At 43.5% G+C, this 16,838-nt stretch overlaps 1 protein-coding gene across 13 annotated transcripts in view; it reads right to left on the bottom strand.

The window, feature by feature from the left end:
- CELF1 (CUGBP Elav-like family member 1) overlaps positions 1-16,838 on the bottom strand; it is a 69,740-nt gene that overhangs the window by 34,041 nt on the left and 18,861 nt on the right. For 10 of the 13 annotated variants that reach the window (XM_089675807.1, XM_089675809.1, XM_089675806.1 and 7 more), the window contains exons 3-4: positions 2,275-2,365; positions 1,653-1,840 (exon numbers count right to left, since the gene is read on the bottom strand). In XM_089675807.1, the coding sequence (XP_089531933.1) occupies positions 1,653-1,840; positions 2,275-2,345 (259 nt within the window). In that variant the 5' untranslated portion in view covers positions 2,346-2,365. The remainder of the gene's footprint in view (positions 1-1,652; positions 1,841-2,274; positions 2,366-16,838) is intronic. The other 3 variants (XM_089675817.1, XM_089675815.1, XM_089675816.1) reach the window with 1 other exon arrangement.

Here is a 16,838-nt window from a genome sequence, read left to right on the forward strand (position 1 = left end):
TGAATGCAGCCTTCATTAATTCATCCTTAAAATGTATTTTTATTTATGCACACAACACAAGTACCTGAATATGACTTTGCATAAGCCTCTTGCAATCCACTGTACAACATATCTCAGACTGGAGAGGGAGAAGCAGCGTAATGAGCGAATTAGTTGTACTACATTGCTTACATGCTAATAAGGAACATGAGCAGCAAAAGAGATGAGCTCAGTGTGCTGCTTCTCCCCTCAATGTCTAATCACAGGCTGGGGGGGCTTTTTGGGAGGATAAAAACTGTGCTACTGAGCAGTAGCAGAGAAGAATCATGTCTTCTGCCCTGCCAGACAGGGCTGTGCTGTGTGGCAGAGCTGTGCTAGCCTTACAACTGGATGGACATAGAAACAAGTCCTTTGGCTGGTAAAACAGCTGACATCAGGGCTTGAAGAATTTGCTTTGAATCTAGGAGGCAGCTAAAAAAGTTAGAAGCCAGTTTTTTTTAAGTGTAGTGTGGGTTGTCTGCACCCAGGGCAAGGCAAGTAACTTGTACCCCCTAACTTAGTTACAGCAGAGCAGCCAGCCTATAACTCTGACATAACGGTGGGGTTATGGGTTGGCTGCTCTGCTGTAACTAAGTTAGGGTTAGGGGATGCAAGTTATTTGCCTTGCTTTGGGAGCAGACAACCCACACTACACTTAAAAAAAACTGGCTTCTAACTTTTTTAGCTGCCTCCTAGATTCAAAGCAAAATCTTCAAGCCCTGATTTAAGCTGTTTTACCAGCCAAAGGACTTGTTTCTATGTCTATCCAGTTGTGAGGGCAGCACAGCTCTGCCACAGAAGGAGGGGGGGGGGTGAGGGTGATAAAGGGGGGTGGAGAGGTGTCACCAGCGGCCAAATTGCCATTGAACCCCCAACACAGACATGATCGTGGGCACCCCCCCCCCCCCCCCCCATGCACCTGGGCATCGATCAGGTGTGCGCATTCAACAAGGAGGCCCTAACCCACCCCACAGAAATAAGCAGAGATAGGGCTAAGCATGAAGTGTCTTCGCTATGTAATAATTCTCCACAGGCATTCGGCTCCAATCAATGAAATTCTGTCGCCTCCGTGCATAGCATGCTGTCCAGCATAAGAACCCCCACACAGAAACTTTCAGCCAATGGTGGCACGTGCGGTCCGGCATAAGAACCTGCCTAGCTGAAACTTCCAGCCAATGGCAGCCCAGCGCTCTGCACTCCCAGCCTACCACGGCAGGGGAGGGATTTAACTCTTTGAGGGCTGCAGCTGTTGCGCCTTGAACTTGTCAGCCCCCTCTAAATATTGTGCCCGGGGTGATGGTATCAGCTGCTCCCCCCTACACTACGCCACTGATTCAGACAACAGCAAATGGGCCGACAATAGCCCAGGTACCAGGATGCAATTTCTAGTCGCCACACAGATCAGGTGCCTGGAATTTGTCAAGCCCTGGCTTACATATGTGCATATATGGATTTATCCATATAGTTAGCAGCTTGCTTAGATCCCTACTTTAAGAATGGACGTTACTTATCTGCCTCTATCGCTACACTCCGGGAACATGTAAAGTAATCCACAACAGAATGACATGAGCTCAACCTCACTGCCAACAGGAAGGCCAGAAATCATCATGACATGTACTAGGACTTTGGCTTACCTTTACTCTGTGGAGGATTCTGGCTTCTGTCTCTCAAAACGTTAATTTCATAGACGGCGCCATACTGTTCAAATAGTTCCCTCAGTTCTTTTTCTGACCAGCTGCGAGGGATCTGTCCCACAAACATCTTGATTGAATCGGGATCCGGGTGGTCTGGATGGTCCATGGTGCCGTTCATCTTCTTGGATCTACAACAAAAGGCAATTGGCAGCTTCAAACGTCAGACACACAAACACCAGGAGTGAAAAGTTAAATGTTCTTCATGAGTTAACGGTGCACAGAGAGTTAACAAAAGCTCCACAATAAGAGTTAACTTGGTGTAATGTATGTGGGACGAATACAGCACACACAAGAACGTGAAAATCAGCAACTATCAGGAAAATGGCCACCTCCGCTACAACATCAGACAGCTGCATGTAATCAGAGCACCAGACACGCATACCTATGACCCCAGAGACAGGTGGAGGTGAATTAGCTGCTTAAAATGAAAAAAAAAAGTGAAGTCACACTTGAACCAAATGACAAAAGTGACGAGGATTCCATAAAAAGGCAAAAAAAAAAAAAACTTAAAGCAGAGATACCTCTCGAATCTAGAGGGAGACGACTCAAAAATGACACTTACACAGGACTGGAATTCAGAGAGCAATGATCCACCATCATCTCAGGCAGGAAATCAAGTTTAAATGAAGCCATGGTCTGTCTAATTTGCCCCCCTGGAATAAACACAAGCAAGACAGAGCTCAGCTCCGCCCAGGCAAGCTCAGAGAACAGATGAAGACACTACACAGAGCAGGACAGGGGAAACATAGCACAAAGCCCCAGAGAACAAACACTACGAGGGAGAGACGACAAGCAGAGTCCTCAATGAACCCAGCATTGGACAAGACAGACAGAATGGACTGGGAAGAGGCACAAGGGGTGCAATAAAAGTTTGTGTTCGCTTTGAAAGGGGGATGTTACCATGTGAAGGGAGGCTCAGTAAGGGCACAATGAAAATGCTGATGCACGGCGCTTGTTTTGTGTGTTTTTCCCTGGCGAAGCAGTACTGAGTGCAGCATCAGATAAACAGAATGTCAGATCAATAGAGATAGGGCTGAGTGACGGAGCGGAATGGAATAAAAATCGCCCGCTTGACTCAGCTAGGGTGGTGGAAGCATCACCCGCTACACATAGGATCTGGTCACACAACCCCCACCAAAAAACGCAGGACACCTTTATATCACGGATCTGTTTGTATGCCTGTCATTCTCCAAACGAGGCAATCAAAACAGATTTCACACAGTCAATAGCATGTTCAGGCGTTTCACTGGCATTATGAACCAAAATAGGGATTGACAAGAGTTCCTCATAAACGGACATACCTGCCTAGGTATTCATTGCTGGACATCTTTCTTCTCCTCTATTACAAAGATTCTGTCTTTTTATGCTTCATCTATTCACTTCCACTGTAACCATCTAAAGGGCCCCAAATACAAGCCTATGGAAATACAAGCCCTGATTGACCCATGGTTTAGGGCTGGTCATACATTATACAATATTCCTTTACATTTACCAAAACCATATAATATGAGGTCAAACCAAACACTTTCAATGTGTATGCAAACAGGCTGGCCCTCGCACTACATAGTTGAAGGTAAGTCTAAAGGAAATTGAATAAAAAAATTGTATAATGTATGGCCAGCTTAAGGCTGGCTATACACTATACAATTTTGTGTCCAATTTCTGCCCAATTTCCTTTAGATTTACCTTCAGCTATGTAGTGCAAGAGCCAGCCTAATTGGATACAACTGAAAGTGTTGTTTGGGTTTGACCTCCTATTATATGGTTTTTGGTAAATCTAAACCAAAAATCTCAAGAATATTGTATAATGTATGGCCAGCTTTAGTCTCGCCACTGCAGCCATATGACAGGAGGCTGCAGACCTTCATGAAACTGATGAATCAACATGCCTCAAGGGCTCCTAGGGAGCAATGGCTGCACGTTACTTGCCTTTTAAGGCTCGTTCACACTTGACTGTTTTACCAACGCTTGCCAAACGCCCCTATAGCAATTGGCAAGCGTTGGTCCGGCGTGTGCGGAGTGGTTTTTTAACGTGCCGCGTGCGCAGTTTAGCGGCGGTTGCTAGGCGTTTGCCGAGCGTTAAAAACTCCCCACAAACGTCTATAATGAAGTTTAAATGGTGTTACCGCTCCGCAAAAGCCCAGCCGGCGGTTGCGGAGCGGCTCCATAGACTAGAATAGGAGGCTTCAACGCCTCCTGACTCGACCAGAGGCGCCCGTTTTGCCGCGACGCTAACGCTCCCGTTAGAACAGCACTATGTGCTACAATGTGCAGAATTGTCCGAGGCATTTGGGAAGCGGTAAAAACGCTTCCCAAGCGCCCCTCTGCCGCCTGCACACAACGCTAGTGTGAACGTAGCCTTACACGCCACTATCACATGCCATAATGCACAAATGCAAATTAAATCTAAACCGACTTATTTTTATTTAATAAAGCAAATTACATATAAATTATACATAACCTTCAGCTCCATCAAGCCCTCTTGCTGCTGCTTGGCTAAGACCTGGAAACGCTGGAAAAGCAGCCAAGACTAAAAACCAAGCTGCCCTAAAGGGGCTGCTAGGTTAGTGGGTCTGCAGCTTACATAGCCCTCTGTACTACATGCAGTTAAACACCCTAACTCCAAGCTGGCACAAAAAATATTTTCTACATTAAGGCTACGTTCACACTAGCTTTGTCAGCAGGCGTTTGGGAAGTGTTTTTAACGCTTCTCAAACACCTATGAAAATTCTGCACATGGCAGCACACAGTGCTGTTCACACTGGAGCGTTAGCTTCGCGGCAAAACCGACGCCTCATGTCCAGTCAGGAGGAGTTGAAGTCTCCCATTCAAGTCTACGGTGCTGCTCCTCAAACGCCTGGCAAGCGTTTGCGAGGCCTTTGCGGAGCGTTTATACCATTTAACTTCATTATAGGCATTTGTGGTGCGGTTTTAACGTTTGGCAAACGCCTATCACCCGCCTCTAAAAAATTACAGGGGGTTTGAGAAATGTTAAAACCGCTTTCCAAACGCCCAACGCCTGTCAATTGCTATAGGGGCGTTTGGCAAGAGTTAGAAATAAAGTCATGTGTGAACAGCTTTGCCTGCTGAGAGCGTTGTATAAAATGTATACAGTAAATGGACTTCTGTTCCGGCAGCGAGAAGAGAACTTGTCTCATACCGGAACAGAGTCAGGCTGAACGGCACTCAGCAAAATGCAGATTTGTATTCTCTGAATGAATACAAAGCTTCCTCCGATTGGCTGAGGTGGAGAGGACGGCAGATTAGGTATGATCTCTTCCTTAGCCAATCACATACAGCTTTGTATTCATTCAGATAATTCTGTTATATTTTGTTCCGGGTGGAAGGTAAGAAGCTCTCGTCTCACTGCCGAAACACAAGGCTAAAGCTACGTACAGATTATATGGCACGCCCAGCGGGCTCACCTGTTAGTATAGAAAATAGTTTGTTAGGGCTAACTTGGACAAAAAGAACTCGTTAAAAGGGTCAGTAGAACTGGAATTCAACTTCAAGCAGCTGGATTTCCCAAATATTAAACATTAAAGTCATTAGGAAAGTGTGAAACACTATCATAGCACTGCAGGATGAGCTGGACAAGCCATGAGGGAACGATGCCGATCCTTCTCCAAATCCCCCTTCCCCTTTAGCCCTCCCTACTCTCCTTACTCCTGCCCCTCTTTTACCCAACATGCCGCCATGCAGTGTTCTCTCCTTCCCGAAACAAAACACAGTATTGTGCTACCATGGTGCCATTGAAAATTAACTTCACTGCAATGTACAAACGCATGCAACATGTGTTAAATGTTCTGTTAAGCCTGTACACACTACTAGTTTTTTTGGGTTAAACCCAGCGGGCTGAATGAAAAAATCCCAACATGACTGCTCAGGAGGAGCCGCTGTACTATCTGCTGTTAGTACAGCGATCATTGTGTTCTAATAGGGGGGACAGCGAACACTATGGTCATTGGCTGAGTGTGCTGATTGGGAGCCGATCTGCGATCTGCAGACCTTTGTCGGTCATGCCCAGGGGCGCACTGACAACTCACGGGGCCCCCGGCCAATAGGGGATCATGGGGCCCCTGTGTCCTTGCCCAAACTCAAAAAAGCCTATGAAAAAGGTACCAGGGGCATCTCATGGGGCCCCCTACTGACCCCGGGCCCTGAGGCAGTGCCCAAGTTTCCAAATGGTCAGTGCGCCCCTGGTCATGCCCCTTTGTTTGGCCGGCTTCTGTTGGAGCGGCTGCCATACACACGGGTCGAATGGCGGAAGGTTTCTATTGACATTTGGCCTGTGTGTACTAGACTTTAGGTGTGAAGGGGCCTTCAAAGATTTCCCCTCACTTACTGTCCTGGTGACAATGGCTATACCAAATCAGAAGTAAGGGGAAATTTTCAGGTGCATCCTAGACAAAACTAAAACCGCTTTTTCTTGTGCGTTGTCAGATGGGTATTGCCGTCTGTATCCCTGAGGCAGATTTTCCTTAATTTCCTGTCTGGTGAAACCAATCACCAGGATAAAATAACTGAAAAAACATCTAATGGAGCCACAGTATGCAGCAGAAAACTGACAGGAGCTCTAATCCTTCCTCAATCTATCCAGAATTCAATGAACATTTTTTTCATGAAAAAAGTTCTTTCCACGGTTTAATTACTCTGTTTACATCAGGGTGGATTTGATTTAAATCACTAGTCAGTAAGGCTTGATTTAAATTCTAGTTTTCTACATAAAGACTAATTCTTGCTGGTATAACTTTAATATACAAGTAGATGAAGATTTTTAGAATAACAACTTTTCATATTAGTTTTTTTATCCCCAGTTTAATAGGTTAATCATTCATATTTGGACAACTTTCTGTTGTACTTAGGAAGGAGAAAAATAATCATTACCTTAATAATAACAATTTAAATAGATTTATTCAACAAACAATAACATTCCAGCATATGTGATTTGCTTAAACATCCATGTTTGGTAACTAATTTGGCTAAACAAAATATATATATTTTAAGAAACTTCGACTGTCAGCCCCTTCCTCCTCACACTTAGTTTCACTTTCTTCTTGTGCAGATCTATTCCACTCCAAACAATCAGAAAAATATTGTTTCTATTCACTGAACTTCTTGAAACTTAGCACTGAAGGGGTTGATTCTGTATTCAGAGGTTTGTAGAAGTTAGGATGAAGGTCTTTTTCTTAACTCTGTTCATGTTATAACATTTTTGCTGTGAAGAAGAGGCATGTGATCTCCACTGAGTCAAATTCAGTTTTGAGAACTGCAAAGTAAACCGAACATCTGTGATAATATCTTGTAGGCAGAGAAACTGCCCAATAATCTTACAAAAACCTCTGGAAGAGCATGACATTGTGAATGGATTCATGGAATTTATTTACCAAAAAAAATAAACATATACAGCCTTATTCTACATAATTAAAAAACGAATCTTTATTTCATGATGGAATAACCTTTGGATGGTAATATATTTTCCTCAAAAAGCATTTTATTAAAAAAAATCCGATTTAAATCAGAAAAATCCGATTTAAATAAAAAAAATCCAATTTAAATTAAAAAAATCCGATTTTTTTGATTTTTAAAAAAAAAAATCATTGATTTTTATCCACCCTGGTTTACATGCTTTTATGAAAAGCTCTAAAACTATTACAGGCTAGTCACATGAAATCTAGTCTACAGGCAGCCTGTCCCTCTTTAATACTTATTGATGATTGCATAAACGTTGTGTTTATATAAGAGTGGATACATTGTATGCCTTTACCAGAGTGTCAGACTACCAAGAAGCAATGTGTGGACTTATAACCAGATGGTAAACCTTGCCAGAGAAAGGGCTCATTATAGAAATACAGCTCATTATAGAAGATCTGATATGCAGTGCTGGGCAGCAAGCTGGTATAATGAAAAGAGAACTAGAGTGAGGAAACGGCTGATGAACCACAGAACATAAAGAGCAAACTGCTCCTGACTGGGTGTTGTGTGTGTGATATACAGATCTATTTTTGAAAAGACTGTTTCCACAAATCTATTTGCATTGATCACCGTTACTTGGGACATAACCAGTTGTACCAGATTGTCCGGGTAACAGTTATGTCCTGGAGGTGGAAAGCAAGTCTGGCCCGTTGCCACCACACAGATCATTACAACACCAGTAAAATCTGTGTGTTAAATAAGCAAGGGGTGGAGAGTGAAGATTTCCAATGTAACAGCACAAAGTTTATACAATTGAAAAAAAAAAAATGTTCTAAGCTGCCTTCATTTTACATGCCTTTACTATTGAAGAAGTCTTCAAATATTTTCAATTACATGTATTTATTCGAGTAGCAACAAGGTACAATAGCCTACCCAGACCGCAGCTAAAATGGGTGTAAACACAGTACCGGGTTTACATGCGTTTTTGCCTTGTTCTCCCGTGGCTGCCGGTCAAAATGTTCCTATCCTGAACGCTATTCTTCCACATTCAGGAGAGGGAGGTTTAACCTCACCTAAAGGCAGCAGCTCTTAAGCCCATGTATATAGAGATCTGACGAAGAAGCCGATGCTTCGAAACGCGTTACCACCCCCTTCTTGCGGCACTACACTCCCATGGTGAAGTCACATTCGCCCGGCAGCCATCTGCATTCCAGCTTGGTTTCCATCACAGCCACAGCCGCTGGACGCAAACAGTGTGAATCAGTAGACCTGGCTCTCCTAGCAGCCTTGGCCCCTAGATGTTCATCCACCCTCTCCATCAGCCTCCGGGATCTCTACCAGGACGACGTCTACTCTGAGGCACATGCCTTTTATCCACTATCTAATGAGTTACCCAGTTATTTTGTTCAATTAAACTACCTTCTAATACTGCACTTAGTCTGGCACCCCTCTCTTCTTTTCTCCTCCATGTACAGAGTCCAGCTTTACTCTAAGGGTGCTGCCTCCTGATGTTGCTGATTACACCATATCTTTTTACTGTACAATACAGACTACTCCCTTATAATAATCTGGACTATAAAATCTTCCTTTTCTCTCCAGTGCCAATATCTAAGGCCATGTATATACATGGTCAGATAGGCTTTTAAGAATTGACTTTAGGAGCTTTTAGAAAAAAAAATGCCAAAAGTTACTAAACTCAAGTTTAGGTGCTTCCAGTGTACATTGTTATTATTATACAGGATTTATATAGTGCCAACAGTTTGTTCAGCGCTTTACATAATGAAGGTAGATGTTACAGTACAGTTTGGTAGAAGAGGAAACAGAGGGCCCAGCTCGTTAGAGCTCACAATCTAGGAGATACATGAAGCCTAAACCTCCTTGCATGATCTAGCTTGCATTCTGCATCGCACTAACTGGGTGGTGCGGATACCATCAGAATTCATGCTCAATATTAAAGAGCAGGAAAATCCCCAATCGCCTGCCCTGTGGGTCAATGTTTCCTTTTAGGACTACCAGAAAGAAATGTGGCGCTATGTGCAGCAACCTTAGGGACCTCCATTTTCAAACCTGTGAGCCAGCTATATACGTTAAGGCTCCATGCACACTAGCTTAAAAAAACGCCAGTACTTTAGGCAGGGAAAAACATGCCAATTTTGAGCGGTTTTTGCACTATTATTATTATTATACAGTATTTATAAAGCGCCAATAGTTCGCTCAGCACTGTACATTACACTAGCATTTTTTTCTGCGAGAAAAGAACTCTTAAAAATGCAAAATAGACGTTTTTTTTCTGCCTCTAAATGCTGAGCTTAATAAACGCCTCTAGACTACCTAATGTAGGGATGGACAAATTTGGTTTGAATCTAGGAGCCAGCTAAAAAAGTTAGGAGCCAGTTTTTTTAGCGTGGGTTGTCAGCATCTAGGGCAAGGCAAGTAATCTTCGCCCCCTAATTTACTACAGCAGAGTGGCCAGCCAACAACCCCATCAGGGTATATAGACTGGAAAAAGGAGGGGTGAGAGAGACGGGGGACTCCCTTACCCCCCACCCGAAGACTGACCCCAAAATTACACCTGTATAATGTTCCACAGCTTTCAGATGCCTGTAATGTACTGGAAATTTGTAATTTTCCTAAATAGTCACAAGGACAAAAAGAGGGTGAATCTCCCAAAGCAGAATAGCACACTCTTCACAAAATAAATACAAGTGGAATTTAGACTTGCCAGCAAATTCCACATCTTGGATTAACGGACAGGACACAGGCAAAGTATTCATAGACCCTGGGTTATAGGCTCGTATCTTTCTGAGGCTGGACACGCTCACTGGGTACCTCCCTATAACCCCATGCCACTATGTGAAGCCTTAGTTTTGTAGTAAGAAATACAGAGTAATGGATGGGAAGTGACCTACGTCCTGTACTATACACCAAGATATGGAATTTAAAGGCCAGTTAAAATTCCTTTCATCTTAAATCATACAATACAGGACACATGCAAAGTATTCATAAACCCGGAGACATCCCTATGCAATGAATGAGAAGGGTGGGCAACAACTAGGCAAAAGGAACTGGCAATCAGAGTTCTTATCTCCTGATGGTAGAATTGGCAGCAGTTTTCCTCCTGAGATCTGGGGACAGCATTCATTTCAATTGGTGCCATCTTAATCAATGTGACCTGTGAAAAAAGGGTCCTGCACGACTTTTCTATGACTTGAGTATTATACGCTGCAATGTTAAATCTCAAAAATCGCAACTTTGGGGTTGCTGCAGTGTGATCTGAGCCTAGACAATCCATAAGCCAGATCAAAGCTGTAGATTTGAGGTAGACTCTAGTAACGCTATGCCCAGGAAATGAAGAGATTTCCACTGAATGCTTTTGGAGCAGGGCATAAGGATGGTAGGACTATGTCCTCATTGAGGTGGAAGACTGATACCACCTTGGGAACTTGAGAAGAAAGAATAGTTTTGAGCATAAAACAACATTGTCTTTGTGAAGTATGAGGAATGACTCCTTACAATAGAGAGCCGCCAACTCAGAAATGTCTGACAGATGTGATAGCAAATCAAAAAAGTTACCTTGCATGGGAGGTCATCTAAGGGAATACCCCTGAAGTGTTCAAAGGGTGCTTCTACAGAGCAGAGAAAACCTAATTAAGATTCCAAAGAAACATGGGGTGCTGCTATGGGGGGCTTAATGCAAGCTACACCTTGAAATAAACTTAAGATCACTCTATCTTTTAAGACCTTGGCTTCGAAAGTGGTGCCATTAAAGCCAGAAACTGAGAAGTAGGATGGAATAGAGAGCCCCTAGACTGCAGGTCTGACCTGTTGGGAAGAGACCAAAGAATGCATGAAGGTAAAAAAAACCTTCAGCCTTTACAACCACTTAAGCCAAGAGTGTTTTCTGCATGTACAATAGGTCCATCACCTTCAGACATTAGTACAAAACTGAAAATTCACGAAGTGGGGTAGGGTTATAGGGGAGGCACCCAATGAACGCGTCCTCGAAAGCCTGTCAGTGTCCATACACCTTAAAGTGGTTCTAAACCCTTAGATATACACCAAGTGAAGTGATGGGCCTCAGGTGGTACACAAAGATAAAACAAATCCTCCTACATATGTTGTACCCGTTTGCAGTCTTCTTTTCTCTACAATAGCTCAAAGTGCTGAATTTATAAAGCTTGTCTGAAAGTTCAGAAAAAAAGGGAGTGGAGAGTTGAAGTTAGACTCTGCAGAGCTCAGTGAGGAGAGTTGTGAGAGCTTATTGAAGGGAAGAGACAGCCCCCTCCACACAGCTCACAGAAACAGAGCTGAGGCTGTCAATCTGATGGAGGTCCCTATACAATTTTTCTCTTGGTGTCAGGAAAACTTGTCAGAAGTGACTCATGATGTGAGCAGACGAAGGAAGCAGCAGACAGAAATGACACTTGCTTTGGATAGAGGCATGTACACATTATAGAGGGATATGATTTGATCATATTTCATGTCTGAGATTTACAACCACTTTAACCACTAGCCTACAGGGCCCTTATACCCCCTTCCTGCCCAGGCCAATTTCCAGCTTTCGGCACTGTCACACTTTGAATGACAATTGCGCGGTCATGCAACACTGCACCCATATGAAATTTTTTTTGTGACAGATAGAGCTTTATTTTGGTGGTATTTAATCACCTCTGGGGTTTTTTTTATTTTTTCTTAAACCAAAAACCACTGAAAATTAAAAAAAAAAAAAAAAGTCTTTGCTATAAAATGTTGTAAATAAGTGATTTTTCTCCTTCACTGATGTGCGCTAATGAGACTGCAGTGATGGGCACTGATAGGCTGCACTGATGGGCATTGACAGGCATCACTGATGGGCACTGAAAGGCAGCACTCATATATGGCACTGATAGGTGGCACTGACTGGCAGTTAGGCAGTACTGATAGGCGGCACTGACGCACACTGATAGGCGGCACTGATGCACACTGATAGGTGACACTGAAAGGCAGCTCAGATGGGCACTATGTGGCATGGATGAGCACTGAGAGCTGGCACTGATGGACACTGACAGGTGGCGCTGCTGGGGCTACAGAGATCATCAGTGCTCTGATGATCAGTGTACATGTCCCCTCCGAGGAATGCCGATTACCGACTCTCCTCACGAGCTGTCAGCGCGACAGCTCGTTGGGAAAGAAATGCCGATAACCGGCATTTCCCTGTTTACATGGGATCAGCTGTGATTGGACACAGCTGATAACATGACGGAGCCGACATCTTCAGCTCTTTCCATGGATTGGTGATCCGGGAGCTGCGCATGCGCGGTTAGAATGGGAGGACGTCATATGACGTCCTCCCAGAACGAGAGAACCACCTTGTATCCATTATATTACTATATGGCGGGCGGGAGGTGGTTAACCTCTTGCCGACCGCGCATAGCCGAATGACGGCTTCACCGCGGCCGGCCAGTTCTGAGTGGACGTCATATGACGTCCTCCCAGAACGCGCTCTCCTGCGCGCCCCAGGGGGCGCGCACCCGGCGATCTCCGTGATCGCTGTGTCCTACGGACACAGCTGATCACGTGATGTGGTGAAAGGCCGATCCCACCGGCCTTTTACCACGTGATCAGCGGTGTCCAATGACACGCTGATCACAGGGAAAGGCAAGTGCCGGTTCTCGGCTGCACTTTCCTCACGCTGTCAGATCGTGAGGAAAGTACTGCCGAGAACCGGCAGTTGTCAGAGCGGGGATCGGCACCGATCATCAGGGCACTGATGATCAGTGCCCTGATGATCGGTGCCCAGCAGTGACACCCGCAAGTTCCGCGCAGCAGTGCGCCCACTAGCCCCGCCCACCCGTTCCCAGCAGTGCCCCCACCTGTGCCCAGCAGTGCCCCCACCTGTGCCACTCTGCAGTGCCACCTACCTGTGCCTAGAAGTGCCACCTACATGTGCCCAGCAGTGCCACCCACCTGTGCCCACCCACCTGTGCCACCCACCTGTGCCCACCAGTGCCACCCACCAGTGCTGCCCACCAGTGCCACCCACCAGTGCTGCCCACCAGTGCTGCCAGTCAGTGCCACCAGTCAGTGCCCAGGGGTTGTGCCAGTCAGTGCCGCCAGTCAGTGCCCAGAAGTGATGCCAGTCAGTGCAGTCTATCAGTACCCATCATCAGTGTCACCTATCAGTGCCGCCTATCAGTGCTGCATATCAGTGCCGCCTATCCGTGACCCCTAATTAGTGCTGTCTATCAGTGCCGCCTATCCGTGCCACCTCATTAGTACTGCCTATCAGTGCCCTTTAGTGCTGCCTATCAGTGCCCATCAGTGCCGCCTATCAGTGCCGCCTCATCAACGCAAATCAGTGAAGGAGAAAAAATACCTGTTTGAAAAATTTTATAAAAGAAACAAATAAACTTTTTTTTTTTCAAATTTTTTGCACTTTTTTTAATTTATAGCGCAAAAAGTAAAGTGCCCAGTGGCGATTAAATACCACCAAAAGAAAGCTCTATTTGTGAGAAAAAAATGATCAAAATTTCATATGGGTACAATGTTGCATGACCGCGCAATTGTCAATCAAAATGCGGCAGCGCTGAAAGCTGAAAATTGGCCTGGTAAGGAAGGGGGTATAAGTGCCTGGTAGGCAAGTGGTTAAGGTACGAGCCTTTAACCTAGGGTCAATTAATACTTCTCCTGTGTCCTGCACTTAACAATTAAAATAAATAAAATATTGTTTTAGTTCCACTCTATACTAGTCATGTGTATAAATGTAATTTTGGTTGAATGTTTGAAACTGAAATATTTTTAATGTTCAATGACAACTCAAAATTTCAATCTGGATTTTGGCAACAGGCCTACCCTGAAAATCTAGCCTTGGTTTCCGTTCATTTCTCTTTATAAGTGAAGCTGCATGTTAACATCACACATTTGCATGTGTTAATAATGAACTTGTGCAGCATTTTTGGCATTATTTACATACATTATATACATGTGCGCAAAAAGGCAGAATGCTGTTACTAAACCCAGGACCCTGCATTCACTATACCTGGTCTACCACAGTACAAAGAACATAGAAGGGCAATTAGTTTAGTAAATATAAACTGCTTAATATCTTTTCTCATCAGCCGTTTGAGCAGTCTTGTGACTTCTATCAGTGTCCAGCCGAACACATGTTAAAGCCTGTAGGAGGAGTTTTCATTTTGCTCTAGTAGGATGCAGAACCCCTGACCTCTGTCTGGACAGTGTGGATTGTCCCTGTGCTGATCACATACACTCTCCCAAGAAAAAAACCTCTCCCACCATACACACCAAACTGAGCATGTGCAGAGTGACTGATAAGAGGGGGACACTGGAAGAAGGGGAGGATCAGATAAGTCAGAATCAAATAGTGTTTTTACAAAATGCAGAGGATTAACCCCTTAGGTTCCACAGTGAGTATAACAAGCATGCTTTACTGCATATACAGACTGATTTTACTGTTGTGGGTTTAGTAACACTTTAAGCGCTACTGAAAGTGCTGCAATAGTGTAAACTAGGTTCATTGAAATATTAATTTTTCTTTAATACCTTTGAATGCAATGATGTTTACAAGCCCAAAGAGCCATCAGGTAATCACTTCTCAGTCAAAATAGAAAAGTGAACCAAAAAAGAAATCTCAATGAATGACAACTCCAATAGACTACTATAGGAAACATTTTTTTCCATTGGTCCAGGTACCAAAATACATACCACTCCATAAAGATCCAACACAACCATTAACAATCCAGAGTATTCTGCCATATACAAAAGTCAGTGTCACCAAGGTACATATACCTGAAATATCTACACAGGACTGTCTATTCCGTTGCATCATTCAAAGAAAGTACATAAAAACGGATTGTTTACATTGCATCACTTGCAGCAAACATTAACGGTCTGAGCAGCTAGAATTGCACATTTACCAGGTTATAAAAATCATTTTGTCTGGCCAGCTTGACATTTACAAATCATGTAACTGGTGGATACAGCCAATAAAGACTTGTTGGCCAAACCATTACTGGGTAGTTGGCCAAATCATGCGGATGGAGCCAGTAAAATCACATTTGCTTGACATTTTTACCCCACACTGTCTCCAATCTAATCACTTTCTTACATTTTTAAAGCCAAATTCCAGATTGGGCAGCACCAGCACTTTAACACAAAAAAGAAATTTATAGGGGTGCTTCTGTTCAGGGTACAAACCTTATTTTAACGGTGTCTTTAGATCAGTCATGTGACGTGCCTAGGCACCCTTCCTCTATTTTTCTATGGCAGGAATGTATAGTTCTCAAATATACAGATATCACTATTTACATCAACAATGTTCCCTGAATGAGTCTCCGATAATCCCAGGGTGCCTGCTCTGGGCTCATATAAGTAGGTTAAATGATGTTGGGCCAGTGGTGGCCAGTGCTTGGAGTGTAGCTCTAGAGTATGGAGAGGGCAAGTGTTGCTTTGAGATTCTTTAAATAAAGGGAAGGGGATCAGGGAAGTAATTTTTGTACAAAGAAAACATTAATTTTAAAGTTGACGTTAACAGTGAACCTTAGTTGAAATTAAAATGGTTGTAAAGGCTGAAGGTTTTTTAACTTCATGCATTCTAAAAAACCTTCTGTGCTTACCTGAGCAAGATTCTCAATCTAGAGATGTACACAGGTGAAGCAACTCTACCAGCTCTCTCTCCTCAAACAACTGCTGCGAAAGTGGCTGCAGAGCTCTATCTCAGTGCCGTGAAGAATGAGATGGATCTCTGCAGTCACTTTTGCAGTAGTTGCCGCACCAAAATGAACATTCTGGTGCCAAAACCGAAACCAAACTGGACAGTTTTTAAAAATTTATTTATTTTTCAAACGCAATTTTCTTGGAAAAAATACACTTTATGATACAAGATACAAAACAAAAAAAAACCAAACAGAATATACCCCATTTTTTTGGTAAAATATGAAAGATGATGTAAATAGTAATAGTAAATAGATACCCAACATGTCATGCTTTAGAATTGCTCACCCTCGTGGAATGGCGTCAAACTACAGTACTTAAAAATCCCCATGAGTGACGCTTTAAAACATTCTACAGGTTACCAGTGTAAAGGTAGAGTGAAGGTCTAGTGCTACAATTACTGCACTTGCTGTGATGTTTGTGGCGATACCTCACATGCGTGGTTTGAACACTGTTTACATATGTGAGCATGGCCTACGTATGTATTCACAACTACGTGAGAGCATGATAAACTTTTTTTTTTTTTTTCCCACTGTCCCTTTAAAAAAAAAAAAAAAAAAAAAATTAAAAATCACTTTACATGCATCCCTTGTGATAGAAATAATTAGTGACAGGTCCTGAAATAATTGGTGACAGGTCCTCTTTATGGAGAGATATGGTGTCAATAAGACCCCACATCTCTTCTCTGCAACGTAAAACATTAGATCAAAAAAAGTATTGATCTAGTACTTAAAAAAAAAAAAAAAAAAAAAAAGGCCTTGTTTACAAGGTGCAGGAAAAGGAATTGACATTGTTCTGGTCCTCCAAGGGCACAGAAATGAGTGGAGGCCATCTTTCCTTTACTTATCTCTATGCCCAGTGCTGGGATCGGTCGGTGGTTTCTCAGGTAAGGCTGAGAACTAAGGAGCGGTGGCGGTAAGGGGAGTGGTTATTTTCAGCACCTGTATCAGTGCTTATTTTCATATCGGCCAATGGCTGATAGGGGTGTTTTCGGCCGAAACG

Source organism: Staurois parvus, unplaced genomic scaffold (assembly GCF_062004578.1).
Source record: "Staurois parvus isolate SC_StPar_1 unplaced genomic scaffold, SC_StPar_1.0 ptg000159l, whole genome shotgun sequence".
Classification (NCBI taxonomy): Eukaryota; Metazoa; Chordata; class Amphibia; order Anura; family Ranidae; genus Staurois; species Staurois parvus.